Here is a 16,486-nt window from a genome sequence, read left to right as displayed (position 1 = left end):
ACCCCTTTTTAGACTGCATAAATGGGACTAGTGGTAACTTCTAGGAGCTGTTTGGAAATTGCAGTGGGGTACTTTTCATGGTTTACAAAAAAAAAAAAGACTGAAACACAACATGCAGCTACAGCCTTATCTACACTAGAAAGTTGTACCTCTTTAATACTGATATAGTTTAATACTGTTAATTTTCAAGTTTAGACCAGGCTTACATGTCTCTGCCTTCAAGGTATCTTCACATTCGATATTATACCTGGATTGTGATGCTCTGAATAATGATTGAATGAAGGTGACTCAGCTATTCTCTCACTTCTGGAGTTTTTTAGGTACATTGGTAGGGGAAGCTTGAACTTGTCCTGTGGTTACCCTTGCTCTGTGTGGATGAGGTAATATCTTTTATTGGACCACCTTCAGTTGGTGAGAGACACAAGCTTTCAAGCTACACAGAGCTCTTCTTAAGGTCTGGGAAAGCTTGTCTCTTTCATCAAAATAAGCTGGTCCAATTAAAGATGATATCTCACCCACCTTGTCTCTTTAATATCCTGGGACAGATACGGCTGCAACAGCGCTTGCTCTATGTGCTCATCTACTAGAGGATTTTGGTCTCAAGGGGTATCAGTTTGCTACTTTTTATGATCTCTAATTTCACTCTAAAATGGTTGTGATTTTTATGAAAAATGAGTGGGGAAGGTGGAAATTTCATTGTAGTTCCAATCTTTTAATTTAATTGCTGTTCTTAAAATAAGATGGGATCCAGGTGTCATTTTCTAGGCCTATATTTCTCAAGTTTATTGGCTTTTTTGTTACACAGACACTACATACATACATACATACATACATATGCATATTAATCTTATTAATTGAGGTAATTGTATTGAGGTTTCATTTGTTGATGTGCAATTCTTGACTTCAAACAGTGTGAAGAGTGTCTGTGCTGGCAGCATGGAGTCTGTATGGGTTTACTGGAAGATAATGTACCTGAGAAATATACCTGCTATATTTGCCAAGATCCTCCAGGTACAAAGATTTCTAAGGTTACAGACTCTAATACATGTAGTAATTTTATTAGCTTTTTATATCTATTACAAAGTATATATGTATAGTTTTTTTTCTTACACCAGTAATTTCTGCTGTTAGTTTCTGTCCTTTTTAGATGATTGGATTTTTTTAAAAAGTGAATTTAATTTGCTTTCATTTGTTATTGTTTAGTCAACATTATTCAGATGCGTTATGTGAAACCATAACAGGAGTTGGGATTAAATGTGTATAATTGTAAAGATACTCTGCATAGAACATAATTTTGCTGTTAACACAGATTTAAGTTGGGGTGTACTATCTGACTGGAAAATACAGATCAAATTGTCTAATTTTTCAGTTTGTTTTATTTTTGAGCTCTCGTGAGAGTTTTAAATTTGTTTGAGACTAATGGTAAATTATTGTTGACTAAGTGATAGGAAGCTTTAGGTAATGCTATAGTTCAAACTTAGTTAACCAAAGCAATTAGTTGAAGTAATATTGAACTAAGTAATGTTAAAGATGGTAAATGGAATAATTTAATATTGTATCACTGTGGATATGTAATGTTTGACAGTGGTATTTTCCCACACAGGCCTCTGAACATGTTTCAGCATAATGGAACCTGTGCCTGAGAGTGTTGTTACAAATCACCACTTTTATTTTAAATATGCCTGTTTTGACGGCTGTGGCAGGCTCATCAACAGCAGTCCTGTAGACTCCTTTAAGGCTGATGCCAGTCCTACCTCATGAAATTAGCCAGCAGGAACCTGTTTCCTAACAGCCATAACTATCTCCTCTCTTCCCTCCCTTCATCTCTGAAATGCATTTGTGATTTTATTTTGTGTTAGAACATAGATTCGGTAAGAAGCCATCAAAATAAATTCCTCTGTGTCGTGCACAATCTAAATTATTCAGATTGCATCACCCCATATCTTTTTTTATTTTTATAAATCCATTCTTGAAATACTATTATAAAAGATATGCTCTAGTTCATACAGGAATTAATTCAGGGAAGTCCTATGACCTGTGTTATGATCACAGTGGTTCCTTCTGGACTTACAATCTATGATTTAGACTTCAAATAATCACTCTTAACAAGTTTGAATTGTTTTGGAGAAGATTGAGAAGTTTGGGGCTTGTCTCTCCAGTTCTCTTAATTGTCAGAACTTGGGGTAAGTGACAGACTGTCTTCTCCACTGTCCCCGATACCTTCAAGGGTTTGTGTGTTTTATACTCTGATCTATGCCCACTCTGGCTACTTAGAAAGTTGTTTGCTGCCATTGTGTTGCTGTTATTGAAGGGATATTATCAAGACATCACTTAGTAAGTGGCAGATGCCAGTCAGCTATGGAGGTTCACCCCTCTTCAAGTGACAGGAGTGCTTCCTAGTAGTCTCCCTGTCTGACCTTTCTTCTTTGGGAACAGTAAACCAGAAGGGTAGTGGTCTTTTGGCTCCAAGTCCACCTCTAAATCAGTGACATCCTCGATAGGTTTCAGTCCAGATTCAGTCTGTCGTAGGGAGTTGAGCCTGCCAGTCAGGGTCCTAAATGATCTGTAGATTTTAAATTAGGCTGAATTGACATCGTTGTTGGTTTGTATTTGGCAGATTTTCCTATCATTGGCCACATGTTGTTGCTTTATTTACTAAGGAATGTTGCTGGTGTGCCTGGAACTACTTTGCAGTGGTTCTAGTCATATCTACAAGACCTCTCATTGTTGCTAGACAATGTGTGTCATTGCCTAGGGATTTGGATCCCTTAAAAGTCTGTGAGGTAATATCTTTTATTGGATCAATTTCTGTTGGTGAAAGACAAGCTTTTAAGCTACATAGATATTACTTCACCCCAGGGCCGGCGCAAGGAAGTTTTGCGCTCTAAGCGAAACTTCCACCTTGCGCCCCCACCCTCCCAGCCCTGCGGCAGCTCCCTGCCCCCCCCTCCGCCCTGAGGTGCCCCCCCCGCAGCAGCTCCCCCCTCCCCCCTCGGGAGCTCACCTCTGCTCCACCTCCTCCCCGAGCACACCGCCCCCACTCTAATTCTCCTCCCTCCCAGGCTCGCGGCGCCAAACAGCTGATTGGCACTGCAAGCCTGGGAGGCGGGAGAAGTGGAGCGGCGACCATGCGCTCAGTGAGAGGGAGTCTGAGCCGCACATGTCAGCGTGCCGCCAGCAGCTTAGCAACGCTGTAAAAAAAAAAAATTGGGGGGCACCGCTTTTTGTCGCCCCCAAATCTTGGTGCCCTAGGCAACCGCCTAGTTTGCCTAAATGGTAGCACCGGCCCTGCTTCATCCACCTTGTGTCTCAAATACCCTGGGGTCAACGCAGCTACATCAACACTGCAGTGTCCTGTTTACCACGTTGTTTAGTGTTTGCATAGATAAGGTCTTTGGGTGAGGTCATCTCTAAACATTGGATGATCATATCACCATGGTGATGGTACACAATTGTACATCTCCTCCCCTGCCCTGTGGACCCTGATAGCTTGGATTGGGTATGTCCGAACTGACTCTTTCCACAAACCACATCCTATCCAGGGAAATTCATATTGTGCTTGGAATGAAAATATTTTGCCTTTATTTATCCCATAATGACCATTGAACAGCAATACAAAGCTTTGTGACAGAGGTTCAGTGATTACAGTTCCCTTAGTAGGACTCTGAACGGGGATCTTCCATGCTTGTGCAGCAGCAGCATAGCTAATGTCCACACTGAGCACTGATGTTCGTAACATGCATCCCCTCTGCATTCTTATGTACCTCCTGCCCATAAAGTTGTGCATTGATTTTTAAGTTGACCCTGATAGCTGTCAAAACCACCTAATGGGTATTGACCTAGCTATATTTTAAAATTCCTCTGGGAGCCTCTTTTAGATAGGCCTGTGCTGTAACTCTTTTGGGCCTTATATGAGCAGGTGACTTGTTCTTTGCTCTGATGTTCCCCTGGCTGTGGAACATGCTCTTCCAGGGCAGCTGCAGAAGCCCAACCTCTACTCTTCAAAAACAAGCTCACTTTTATTGAATAGTCTACTTTTCAGAGAGACACACTGTTTTAATCTGTTAGCACTCAGACAGAAAGTATCTCCAGTCCCATCCTGTTATTTTTATTGATGCCCCTTTGCTTGGCTTCTTAATTTATTACTGTTGTGTTTATCACATCTATTTTATAATGTGGTAACGTATTCGCATTTCAGCTGTTTCTGTGATACCCCAACTGCCTCAGCAAGGGGTAGTTTTATTAATAGTCATATATTTGCATGAGGTTTTGGTCAAAATTGTAAATTTCAATGACTGCATCTTGGTACATACATTCTACTTATAAAATGTGACCAATTAGGCATCAGAGAAACTACTGGTGATGGGGAAGTTCACAGCCCTGTGGTGTATTTGTTTGTCTGTCCACAGACTCTTTAAAATCATTTGCACTGAATTACATAGTGTCTTTATGCCTGAAGATTTAGTTACTGGAATGTGCAGTAATCTGTTGATAAGAATATATCAAAAATATGAAGATGTCCATCAGTTGCAACTGTCTGGCGTGGAAGTCCTCATTGAATACTGCTGCTTTACACTTGGGTAGAATTCCCTGGCCTGGAGCAAGGTGTTATATGTTCTTCCCACTTCATATGTTCCTTCTGTCTTTGGGGCAGTGGAGTGTCCCATGTCAAATAGACTCTTTTACTAGTCCTATTGTTAAGAGGAGTTACTGTCAATAAGATGGTGCGAGGTTTATATTAGTCGATATCAAGCTAATGACAAATATTACCCGTAATGTTCACATACCAAAGTTACCTTAATGATTATTTTAATCCACTCATTACTGTTGCTTTAGGTCAGAGATCCAGCTTAAAATACTGGTATGAGAAGGAGTGGTTAAGTAATGGTCACATGCATGGCTTAGCATTTCTGGAAGAAAATTATTCCCACCAGAATGCCAAGAAGATTGTAGCCACTCATCAACTTCTTGGGGATGTGCAGAAAGTGATAGAAGTACTGCATGGACTGCAGCTGAAGATGAGCATTTTACAGTAAGCAGTGTTTTGAAGTCTTAGCTGGCATGTACTAGATGTGAAACAGATTTCAAAGAGTAGAAAAATAACTGATAATGCAGATTTATTTTGATTGTATATACTATTCCATGGATATATAGGAATGTAGTTTGATATGATGAGTTGTGATTTGCAAAAAAAAAAAAAAAAAAAAATAGCTGCAACTCCTTGGTGTGCAGTGAAACTAATTTATAAAATTATAAAAAAAAATAAAAAATTGTTGTGGGGGTATAGATATACTCAAACAGAAATGTGGAGAAAGAGAAAGCAAGCAAGCAAAGTATAGAAGAAAATTTTTCTAGAATATTTATACAGAATACAGAAAAAAGCAGAATATGGATGAAAGGTGTATATAATACTTATGTCGATATTCTTGACACATCTCTTTTCCATCTCAATACTACTAAACCATAATTTTGCTCTTGGGAACATTATTTTTTCACTCATCTTCATTATTGCTCTATTATATATAGTGGAATGAGAACATTAATATCTCAGCAGCATTTCAGTGGCTTGCCCACCACTTTATAATCTATTTGAGCTTTATTTTGTGGTTACTAACGCAACCAGAAAAATTACAAAACGTTCCTCATACATACATATATGTATTAGTAGATATGGACAGTCAACCAACTTTTTTCTGCATTTTTATGAGTTGAGCAACATTTTTCCAGTTTCCTTAATGTTCTGGGGATGAAAAAATGAATTATCCTAACCTCAAATCCATCAGTTTCAGAGTGTGATTTCTTAAATGTTTCTCTGTTCACTGATCAGTCGGTCACATAGCAGCAGCCATTTGGAAAGCAAAGCTCTTGGTGTCTTCAGTCTCTTTTAGAACTCCTTCTACTTTCACCTCAATCTGTGATGTCTGCAAATGTGATAATTGCAATACCTTTTAGTGTTTGAATAGTGGATTGCAAAAAAAAGATACAGGGTCATGCATCATGGAAATATTATGTATCCATTCATCATGGGATCCCTTAATCACCTCTGTAGAATACTTTTCTACTTAATAGAAAGGAGGTGAAACTTAAATATCTCCGGCTCTTTAGGACCTTTCTTCCCAGTGTTGTACAACAAGGGGATATGAGAGTTTTAGATCTTTAGATTCTTCAGCTATGGAACACAGTATCGGTTTTGTGGCATTAAGGTTTGGAACGAAACAAGAGCATTTTGCTTATGGAATTTTTTCCTTTTGACTTCCACCATATCTTGATCTTGCTGTAAGGTATTGTACTAAATTAACTCACATTTTATGAGAAACTGGATCATTAAAGAATCTTCAAGAGATTTCTAGATTTGAAGAAAAAGTATCTTGATGTTCTTCTTTGAGTGATGTCTCTATTGGTGCTCCTCTTAAGGTGATTGTGCGTCCCGCACCTCTAGTCAGAGAATTTTGACAGCATTGCCTTGTTGGGCAGCACATGCGCTATTCCCATAGTTAACCCATACCAGCAGTTAACTAGTGCTGTGTGACCAACCACCCCTTTGTTCCTTCTGAACCGCTCTTGGTCCGAGTCGGAGCTCCAGCAGTGCCTCTACATGACTTACCTTAGATTTAGATTTTGGATTAGCTGCATAGTGCAGTAGCTAGAATGGTTAGTTAGAACTCGTTCCTGTCTCTTTTCTTTTCTCCCCATTTTAAAAACACACGCACACACTAACACGAACATTATTTTTGTGTTACATTTTCATTCACCCCTCGGGGACGATATCACCTGAGAATGCCTGAGTCTCCGGGCTTTAAATGTTACCTCTCCTGCTGAGAGGCAATGCCAGTCTCGGACGAACATACCCAGTGTGTCTGCTGCTTGGGGGAGACACACGTACACCAGAAGCGCTTCTACTGCCACAACCTTAGGACCCGCGCAAGGAAAGTGAGGGACCTTAAACTCAAACTCATTTTTATGAAGAAATCTCTCCGCCTGGCCTCCAAACCAGGATCCCAAAGTCCTCCCAGTCACCTACCTGGTCTTCTAACAGACCTCCCTCACTGACTCTGCATGGGAGGGACCTGTCTCCTTAAAAAAAGTCCCAAAAAGAAAGCTACCACTTCTCTCACAAAGGGAATCTCAAAAAAATAAGCATTCTCCAACTCTCTCCATGTCATTGGTGCTGACTGTGCCACAGCTATGTACCTACGAGTCAACAGGATCTTGCAGTATCCCTAAAGTCAGAGACCCTAAGTGGGTCGTCTCTCAGAAAGATGGCAGAGACAAGACTGACCTTTCTACTGCAGCACTCACTGCAGCAGCAAATCATTAAATACCAAGTAACTCTGCAGCGCCTTAGCTTACGGCGCCATCTTCTGGCCCTCTGGCGCATACCTCCGAGACAGCAGTACCAAAGCCTACTTTACCTCCTTTGGTACAGACACCATCAGCACCAATTCCCCCAGTGCCGCAACACCTCCCAGTATCACAACAATACCCGGCACCGCAGCAATTGCAGATGCAAGCCGATGGTACCAAGATCTCTTGAAATGCAGCAGTTTCTCTGACTTAATAGTTGCTGCGTCACCAGAGTCACCTCTTCTCGGTACTGATATTGCGGCGGTGCATTCAACACTCACACCAAACAGATCTGCCCCTCCTTTTTCTAGCGAGGTGGATGAGGAGGGAGAGGTTTATTAATCACAACAGTCTTCACCCATATAGGGACTAGTCAGACCAGATTTACAGGAACAGCCAGGACACTGTTCCAGGGGTGGTATGAACATCCAGGGGTGCCACACCAATGCCATTCCCACTACAGTGGCTGTACTGGGACCAGTGGGTAACATTGCTCCAAGCCTACCAGTACCTCCAGGGAAAAACAGAGACGCTCCCCATCAGTGTCAGAGGCAGAACCCCGCGAGCTCCCTGAAGAGACTTTTGAGGAAACAGAGGAGGCTGTGGATCAGGAGGCCAATCCTGCAACTAACAGCACCTCCTCTCCAGATGAGACCATCATGCCTCTGCCACCTACAACAGGAGACAATTTTAAGCAATTTCAAGAGCTGTTTAAAAGAATCACACACATGCTCCAAATCCCTCTGGAAGAGGTTGCTGAGTCCCAACACAAATTGTTAGATATATTACACACGTCCGCCTCATCCAAAATGGTTCTTCCCATAAATAAGGTACTCATGGAGCTTGCAAACACCATCTGACAGACGACTGCAAAAATCCACTCTACTTGTAAAAGAGCAGATAAAAAGTATTCTGTCCCATCAAAAGCCCTAGAATTTCTATTTTCATACACCCAGCCAAATTCATTGGTGGTAGAGGCAGGCAACAAATGGGGCAGGCAATACCATTCAAGGAGCAACCCATATCGTAGAGTGGAAAAGATTGGCTCTTTTTGGTCGTAAGGCCTATTCGTCAGTGAGATTACAGTTCAGAATAGCCAAGTGTGAGGCCTTGATGGTGAAATACAACCATACAAATTACTCCAAACTGTACAAATGTATTGACTTTATCCTGGAAGACAAAAAGGTACAATTTAGGTCAGTCATCTCTGAAGGTCACCTCCTGGCATGAACAGCTGTACAGGCTTCCTTAGAAACAGCAGACACCGTGGCAAGATCCATTGCAACCGCCATACCCATGCGATGGGCCTCTTGGCTCCATCTGTCCGGATTCCCAAGTGGGGAGGTGCAATTCACTGTAGCAGATCTTCCCTTTGAAGGTCCAGAAATATTTGTAAGTAAGACAGAGTCCCTCCATACATTGAAGGACTCTAGAGCAACTCTTTGGTCTTTAGGCATCTATACACCTGCACAAAAACAAGGCAGATATTACTTATCACAATGCTCAAGGCCAGAGCCCTACACACAGTCACAGAGGCAGACCCATATACCCCCATAGGTGGAAGCAAAGACCCACAAGACATAGGCCACTCCCATCTCAGTCTACCACCTCGCAACAACCTGGATTGAAACATCAAATTTGAGGGTTTGGTTGGGGCCCAAAAAAGAGACCAATTCCAATTGCTGAAACCACTTTCTACTAGACATCCATTTACAGACCATTTAATACCATTCTCCCCACCAATTATTTACAATTATTACTTCAGACAAATGGGTACTGGAAATTATCACCACCGGTTATTCCATCCAGTTCACCTCCACCTTCTCTTCCTGTCCCTCTTCAGGGACCCCTCTCACGAGTACCTTCTAAGACAGGAAGTAGATCAGCTCCTGCAATTGGGTGCGGTAGAACTGGTACTGGTACAATCGAGGGAATAAAATCCCTTCCCATTATTTTTTTAAACCCAGAAAAAGACATGGGGTTAGAGGCCCATTCTCAACCTGAGAAACATAAATTTGTCAAAATAAAACTGTTCAGAATGGTTACTCCAGCAACAATAATCCCAGCACTGGAACAAGGGGACTGGTCTTCGGCCCTCGACCTACAAGATGCATACTTTCATGTCACCATACATCCATCGCACAGGCGGTTTCTACAATTTGTTTTGAGACAAGATCACTATTAGGACACAGTGCTGCCTTTGTCCTCTCCATGGCTCCCTGAGTTATTTTTCCCAAAGTTCTAGCAGTGGCGGCAGCCCACCTACACAAGCAAGGGCTCATGATATACCCACATGTAGACGATTGTCTAATCAAGGCCCCAACTCGGGAAGAAGCTGTTGAAGCCACACAAAAGACAGTATCACTCTTTTTACAAAATTTGGTCTTCAAATTAACATTCAAAAGTCAACGCTGACACCTGTGCAAGAACTAGAATTCATTGAGGCTCACCTAAACTACAGATTCCCCCCGCAATGATAATCACAACATAAGTTCCCTCTAAGCTGCGCGGCTGCACAGCAGCCTATTAAGGGCTGCACAGGTGCTAAGGGCTGCGGCAGGGAGAGTTGCCTCTCTCCCAGCCTCAGACCTGCCACAGCCAGGGGAGAGGCACCCGCCCTCAACCCAGCCCGGACTTGTCATGGCCAGGGGAGAGGCACCACTCCCCACCAGCCCAGGTGCTGTGGTGGGGGAATCCTCTCTCTCCCCGCCATAGCCCCGGGGCAGCCTGCACCCCAAACCCCTCATCCTCAGCCCCACCCCAGAGCCCGCACCCCCAGCTGGAGTTCACGCACCCCCCTCACCTGAGCCCTGAGCTCCCCCACCCTCCCACACTCCAAATCCCTTGGCCCGACCTCCACCACATGAATTTTGTTATGTGCACCAGTATGGATTTTGTTGTGGATACAATGAAATTCATTCTGCACATGCCTGGGAAAAATTAAAGGGAACACTGATCACAACGGACACCTCCCTAGTGGGCTGGGCTTCCCATTTAAACACCTAGCAGTACAGAGCTGGTGGTCTCCTCCAGAACCAACACTGCACATAAACGTTCTGGAACTGCAAGCAGTTTGCAACATATGTGCACACTTTCTGCCCATGATCAAAAACAAAACCATACAAATCCTGATGGATGTTGCTTGCATGTTTTATATTTAAAAAAAAAAAAAAACGGGGAGGAGCAAGGTACACTCCCTCTGCACTGAGGCCTTAAGAGTGTAGAACTGGTGCATCCATGACAACATCACCATATTAGCCACCTATCTACCTGGATGTCAGAACACCACAACGGACATGTTAAGCAGAAAGTTCTCCCACAATCACGAGTGGGAAATAAATACCTCAGTGATATAGGACATATTCCGACAATGGGGATTCCCCACAATAGATCTATTTGCCACAAGTCAGAACAGCAAATGTCCAATATTTTGCTTCAGAGCAGGCTTAGGGCCAGGATCCAGGGGCAATGCCTTCCTCCTCAGATGGAACCCACTTCTTCTTTACACTTTCTCTCCTACCCGGGTATTGTCCAGGATCATACAAAAGCTCAAGACCAATCAATCCAGATTCATCTTGGTAGCCCCCACATGGCCCGGAGAAACCTGGGTTCTGTACCTGCAGCATGTCCGCCGCACATTCTCCAACTTCTTCCATATTTCCTGTCACAAGATGCAGGCCAGAACTTGCACCCAAGCCTGGAGATACTCCACCTGAGAGCATGGCTCCTCCACGGTACCAAGGCAATGAGATGACCTGTTCAGAAGTGATGGATGTCTTGCTAAACAGCAGATGGTTGACTATATGTTCAACCTACCTCCACAAATGGAAGAGAGTTCACACGCCAGAACAAACACATCAGAGCCACCACCTCTTGGACTGTATACTTCAACTAAAAAAATTAGGTCTTTCATTGAGCTCACTCAGAGTACACCTTGCAGCTATCACAACCTTCCACCATAAAATGGATGGGTTCTCAGTCTTCGCCCATCCAATTACAAAATGATTCCTACCAGGTGTCCGGAACCTCTATCCCAAATGGACTAAATCATTCAGGAAGGCACCAAAACTATTTCTCTCAACTACGGAGAGATCTAAAGGAGAAGCTCTGTCTAAGCAAAGACTCTCCAAATGAATTTCAGAGTGCATTCATTTCTGCTACTGCCAACACGAAGTACAACCCCCACCGGGGGCTAGAACACATTCCTGCAGGTAGCTCTGTACATTGGTAGCCTTCCTTAATAATGTACCTATTACAGACCTATGTAAAGCAGCCACTTGGGCATCAGCCCATACATTCATTCAGCCATACACAATAGAGATTCAGCATCTGACACTTTACTAGGACTCATGGTTCTATCATCAATCATAGACCTAACTTTGAAGCCCCTCCTTTCCACTACAGGCACTGCTCTACAATCACCTGAAGTGGAGCACCCACATCACTTGAAGAAGAGAAGGTTACTCACCTTGTGTAGTAACTGAGATTCTTTTAGTGTCCCTCTGCGGGTGCTCCAGTATCCACCCTCCTCCCCTCTACTTCAGAGTTCTCGCAAGGTCCTCTGCGGTAAAGAAGGAATCGAGAGCGGGTTGGTCACACAGTGCAAGTTAACTGCCACTATAAGTGCAAGACGGAGACAGTGCATGTGTGGCCTAACTGGCTACTGCTGTCGAAATTCTCCGACTTGAGGCGCTGGGGCACACACTTACCTGAATTGGAGTATCCACAGGGACACGCATCTTGAAGAACCTCAGTAACTGCACAAGGTGAGTAACCTTCTCATACTGATGTACAGTTCAGAAAAACATCTTCATATCCTTTCAAAAAATATTTGGAGAGTGTCCTTCAGCACTCCTGAATGAAAGGGGGTGAAAAGATCAGTATTGGCTTTGACAGAATCAGTATAATGTGAGCCAGCTTTCAGAGGCCGTTAGTAAACAGCGCCTGGGGTCAGTGTTAATTTGTTGCTTGGGTGCTTCACTTTCAGATGTTCCTCCTGTCTGCAATAGGCCAATCCATCCTAGATTGACTTTTGCTGCTTCTCTTGTGAAGCTAGCCAACACACTAGTTACCCCGACAAACCTTTAATGTAATACTAATAGAAATACAAGCCATAACAGTAATTGCACTAATGGGAATGTATTGCTGCATGCAACATCAAACCAAAAAGGCTAAATTACAACACCGGGCTAAGAAGGTGTAGTTGTGCTTCTGGAACTGGATTGGAAAAGACTAAGGCCTTGGCTACACTGGCGCTATACAGCGCTGCAACTTGCTGCGCTCAGGGGTGTGAAAACACACACCCCTGAGCGCAGCGAGTACAGCGCTGTAAAGCGCCAGTGTAATCAGAGCCTGCAGCACTGCACGCTCGCTCGCAGCGCTGCAAGCTACTCCCCTCAGAGAGGTGGAGTACTTACAGCACTGCGAGAGAGCTCTCGCAGCGCTGGCAGCGCGACTACACTCACGCTTCACAGCGCTGCTGCAGCAGCGCTGGGAAGTCCCACATGTAGCCAAGGCCTTATACTGTATATACAAGCCTCCTAAACTGGTGAATAAACCTGTAGTTGAAGGCACTTCTAGAGGTGAACACTGTCACATTTTGAAATCCTTATTTTTATTGGCGAATTCTAGCCCTTTACTGACGAGATTTGCCCTTTAAGAAGATTTGTTTTGTTAAAGCAGCACTTGTCACTTTTGGAATAACTGCTGCTCCATGGTCTGTTCAAGGAGTTTCCCTTTAGGTCTCAGGCCTCCAGCTGTCAATTCTCATTGAGCCAGGAGCTGCCTCCCTCTCCCTCAGAGCAGGGTTTTAGGCTTTCAGCTCCCCCTGCAATTCACTGTGATTATCCCGGCAGGTCTGACTTAGGGCTTACTTAGCACTTGCAGTTTCACTTTCACCAGGGACAATGACAGTGGTTCATCAGTGACCAAACAGTCCTCACCAGGTAAACTACTTTTATTTACAGAAAACATCATAAACAATAGCATTTAAATACATACTTAATCTTACAGAGGTCCCCCATCTTCCCTATGGAAACCCTGGCAGGTTCCCGTCCTTCAGACTCTTTAGCAGGTAACCACCGCTTGCTGTCGGTTGGCTCAAAATCAGGCCCCCGAGTCCGTTTAAATGCAGCCATTATAGCTCAAAAGACTTTTTGTTTCCAGGACTCCTGAAATGGATAAAACCAGTCACAGTCCCTTTGCCAAGGGGGCAAGAGTTCAAACTCTGGATGTCTCTATAATCAGCATTGGGATTCTGCATAAATCACCACTTAATGATCTCAGATCCCCCAAGCAATCCACACAGTGAGCCAGGAACACACAAATACATATAACATGGATTGGTACAAAGGTCTCTGGGCCCATATTGTCTGGACCACCTCAAACCATCTCTTTGAAGTTTTCATGCTTTCAAGGTCTGGCTTAACATCCAGAAAACATTTATAAAGTTGAAACACTAGTCTCCAAAGATGCTGCATGTGTTAGCAATATCTGTCACAGGCACCAGCAATAGTCTCCTACAACATGTAGAAAGGAAATTTTAGCCACTCTAGCATGGATTTGAAAGGCATGTTTCAGTTGTGCAATTATCATGTTGCCTATAAGATGCCTATAGCAGACAGTTCAGTTGCAAACATCTTTAGCCCAGTATTATCCATTTATCATGTCTTCAGAGAGCTGTTTGAATATTTTTTTTTGTCTCTGGCTCTTTATTCTGTGAAGATAAGTCTTGATAGACTGTGCAGTGGCATGGGGATTTCAGTTACTTTGGATTTCAAATTAGATCAATACTTCTCCAGGATCTCCTCCAATATTCTTTCAGGAGTTGGCCCAGGCTGTCATTTTATTTTCTTCTAGTTTGGACCTGGTTCTAGTCTATGGGAATAATCTGTTCAGACATTCCAAAGTTGCTAAATACTTCGCTTCCTTTTTTTTTTTTTTTTGTGCTGTTGACCCCTAATGGATAAGTGAAGGAATTCAATGAAAATTACAGAAGCATAGTATTCATATTCATCTAAAATTCTTGGTTCCTCCTTAAACTATTTATAAGTATACCCAGTTGCCCTGCTGCTGAAATAAATTCTTGCAGGGTTATTCTGTACTGTTCAACCTGATGGAAATTTAAGTAAACTAAAAAATGAAAAAAAAAAATAGAAAACAGTTTAGTGGGAAAGGTATGGGGTTCTAGTGTACACAAAGATAGGCTTGGCTAGGTGTGAAACTGCTCAAACACTTTGCTTAAGTAATGGAATAATTTGCAAAGGAAGGGTCATTGAAGAACCAGTATAGACATGTATTAGATTTATGGATTTAGTTTGAAGGACAATTCTATACAGGTTGCTAGAAAATGACCCAGAAGGACCTTTCCAGTGCTGTGATCTGAGAGTTCATTTGGCTTAAGGAGCTTGCATTTGAAGTGCCTTGCTTCCTGTTCCTTTAATTTACTGTTAAGAAACAAGCTGTAATAGTTTCATATAAATGACATGTATATAGGAACAAAGAGCAAATATCAACTATTTTTCCAGTTTTTGTTAAGTAATGGGTTATTTCTTTCCATGGTAAAATCAGAACTTTTTTTTTTTTTTTTTTTTTTTAGAATAATAGAGAAAAGAATACTTAATTGTCAAACAAATCACAATGCTCAAGTAATTCCTGGCATACTCATCCGAGAAATAGATTCCCTGCTGCGAAAATTTCTTGATCCCAGAGTTTATATTTGCGTTCATTTTCACAAGTTTTTCTTCAGCTATTAATACATGAAAGAATTGTTGTTAAAACCAAATACTGGGTGTGTTTGCTGTCTTTATATGTGTGAGGGGGTCGGGGATAGAGGGGTTGGAGTGTCGGGATTTTTTTTGTTTTGATTTATGGTCTTGTAATCTAATATTGGCCATACTTTCAGGAGGTTCATTTGTACTACTCTAATGAAATTCATATTTGTTTGTATGAATAGAGGACTGTTTCAGCTCTGTGTGCACATACACTAATCACCTATTTAGAGCAAACACTTTCTCAGTTCTAGTGTTTTTAAATATTTCTTTCTTACAATCAAATTAAAAACATGAAAACAAATTTCTGCTTCCATAAAGAAAATTCATAGATGATTCAGGGGATGTACCAACAACTGAAAATATTTTCTCATTTATTTTAACACATTTTTATAATTGAAAGTTAACAAAAGTATTTGCACCACAAAAAAATGGTGATATGAACATGCCAAATTTGAAGTAGTTCCAAATTGCACTCTGCCTGATACACCTAAACATTGTGGGGTATAGGATAACTAATGCCATGGCATTAAGCAGAAAGCTTTATTAAAAATAGTGACTCTAATGAAAAAAGATTCTTTTGAAAGATACTGAACAAAGATCACTGGAAAGTGAAATCTCACACCAGAATGTTTAGGGAAACTTACTTGTGAGGAAGTTCATCAGTTCCGATGTGTTTAAATAGAATGTTCTCATTTCACTTCTTTGTAAAATAAGGTCATAAAGAAACTCTGTCATTTTAAGAAATTTAAATTTAAAAAGTGATTTTTACTTGTTTTATCTGTAAACAGAAATAAAGAACATCCAGACTTAAAACTTTGGTGTCATCCTTGGAAGCATCTTACAGTGGATGAAAAAATTCATACAAAACACATCATTCACATTGAAGAAAACTGCTGCAAAGAAGAGACCGTAAGTTATAGAACTTTCAATGGAACAGTTGAGAAACCTTCAACCATTCCTTCTGTGGAGGAATCCTATATTACCAGTGAACACTGTTACCAGAAACCTCGGGCCTACTACCCTGCTATAGAGCAGAGGCTGGTTGTGGAAACCAGAGGTTCAGCCATGGACGATGGCGTGAGCAGAATAAGGGAGAATGGAGATGATGCCCTGTCAGAGAGATTTGGATGGAATCTGGACAGAGAATTATACAAGTTGGAGAATGAGTCCAAGCATAATTATTCTAAGGTATGTTGTATTGGTATAGCCCTGTTTTTCTAGGGCATTTGTTTTTACCAGGCTAATCTACTGTGCTTTCTGAAAATCCTTGACTGCTTTGAGTGTTATCTGTGTTGATCCCCACTTCTAGTGCATGTTTACTTCATGCTCCAGGGTCTGGAATTTTCTGGTCAGCAGTGTCTATTGGGGTT

At 42.0% G+C, this 16,486-nt stretch overlaps 1 protein-coding gene across 1 annotated transcript in view; it reads left to right on the top strand.

The window, feature by feature from the left end:
* PHF20 (PHD finger protein 20) overlaps positions 1–16,486 on the top strand; it is a 167,948-nt gene that overhangs the window by 137,428 nt on the left and 14,034 nt on the right. The window contains exons 14-16 of the mRNA XM_034787648.1: positions 912–1,011; positions 4,837–5,032; positions 15,905–16,304. Coding sequence (XP_034643539.1) covers positions 912–1,011; positions 4,837–5,032; positions 15,905–16,304 — 696 coding nt within the window. The remainder of the gene's footprint in view (positions 1–911; positions 1,012–4,836; positions 5,033–15,904; positions 16,305–16,486) is intronic.

The sequence above is a fragment of the Trachemys scripta genome, chromosome 12 (assembly GCF_013100865.1).
Source record: "Trachemys scripta elegans isolate TJP31775 chromosome 12, CAS_Tse_1.0, whole genome shotgun sequence".
Classification (NCBI taxonomy): domain Eukaryota; kingdom Metazoa; phylum Chordata; order Testudines; family Emydidae; genus Trachemys; species Trachemys scripta.
This window is presented reverse-complemented; position numbering and strand designations above follow the sequence as displayed.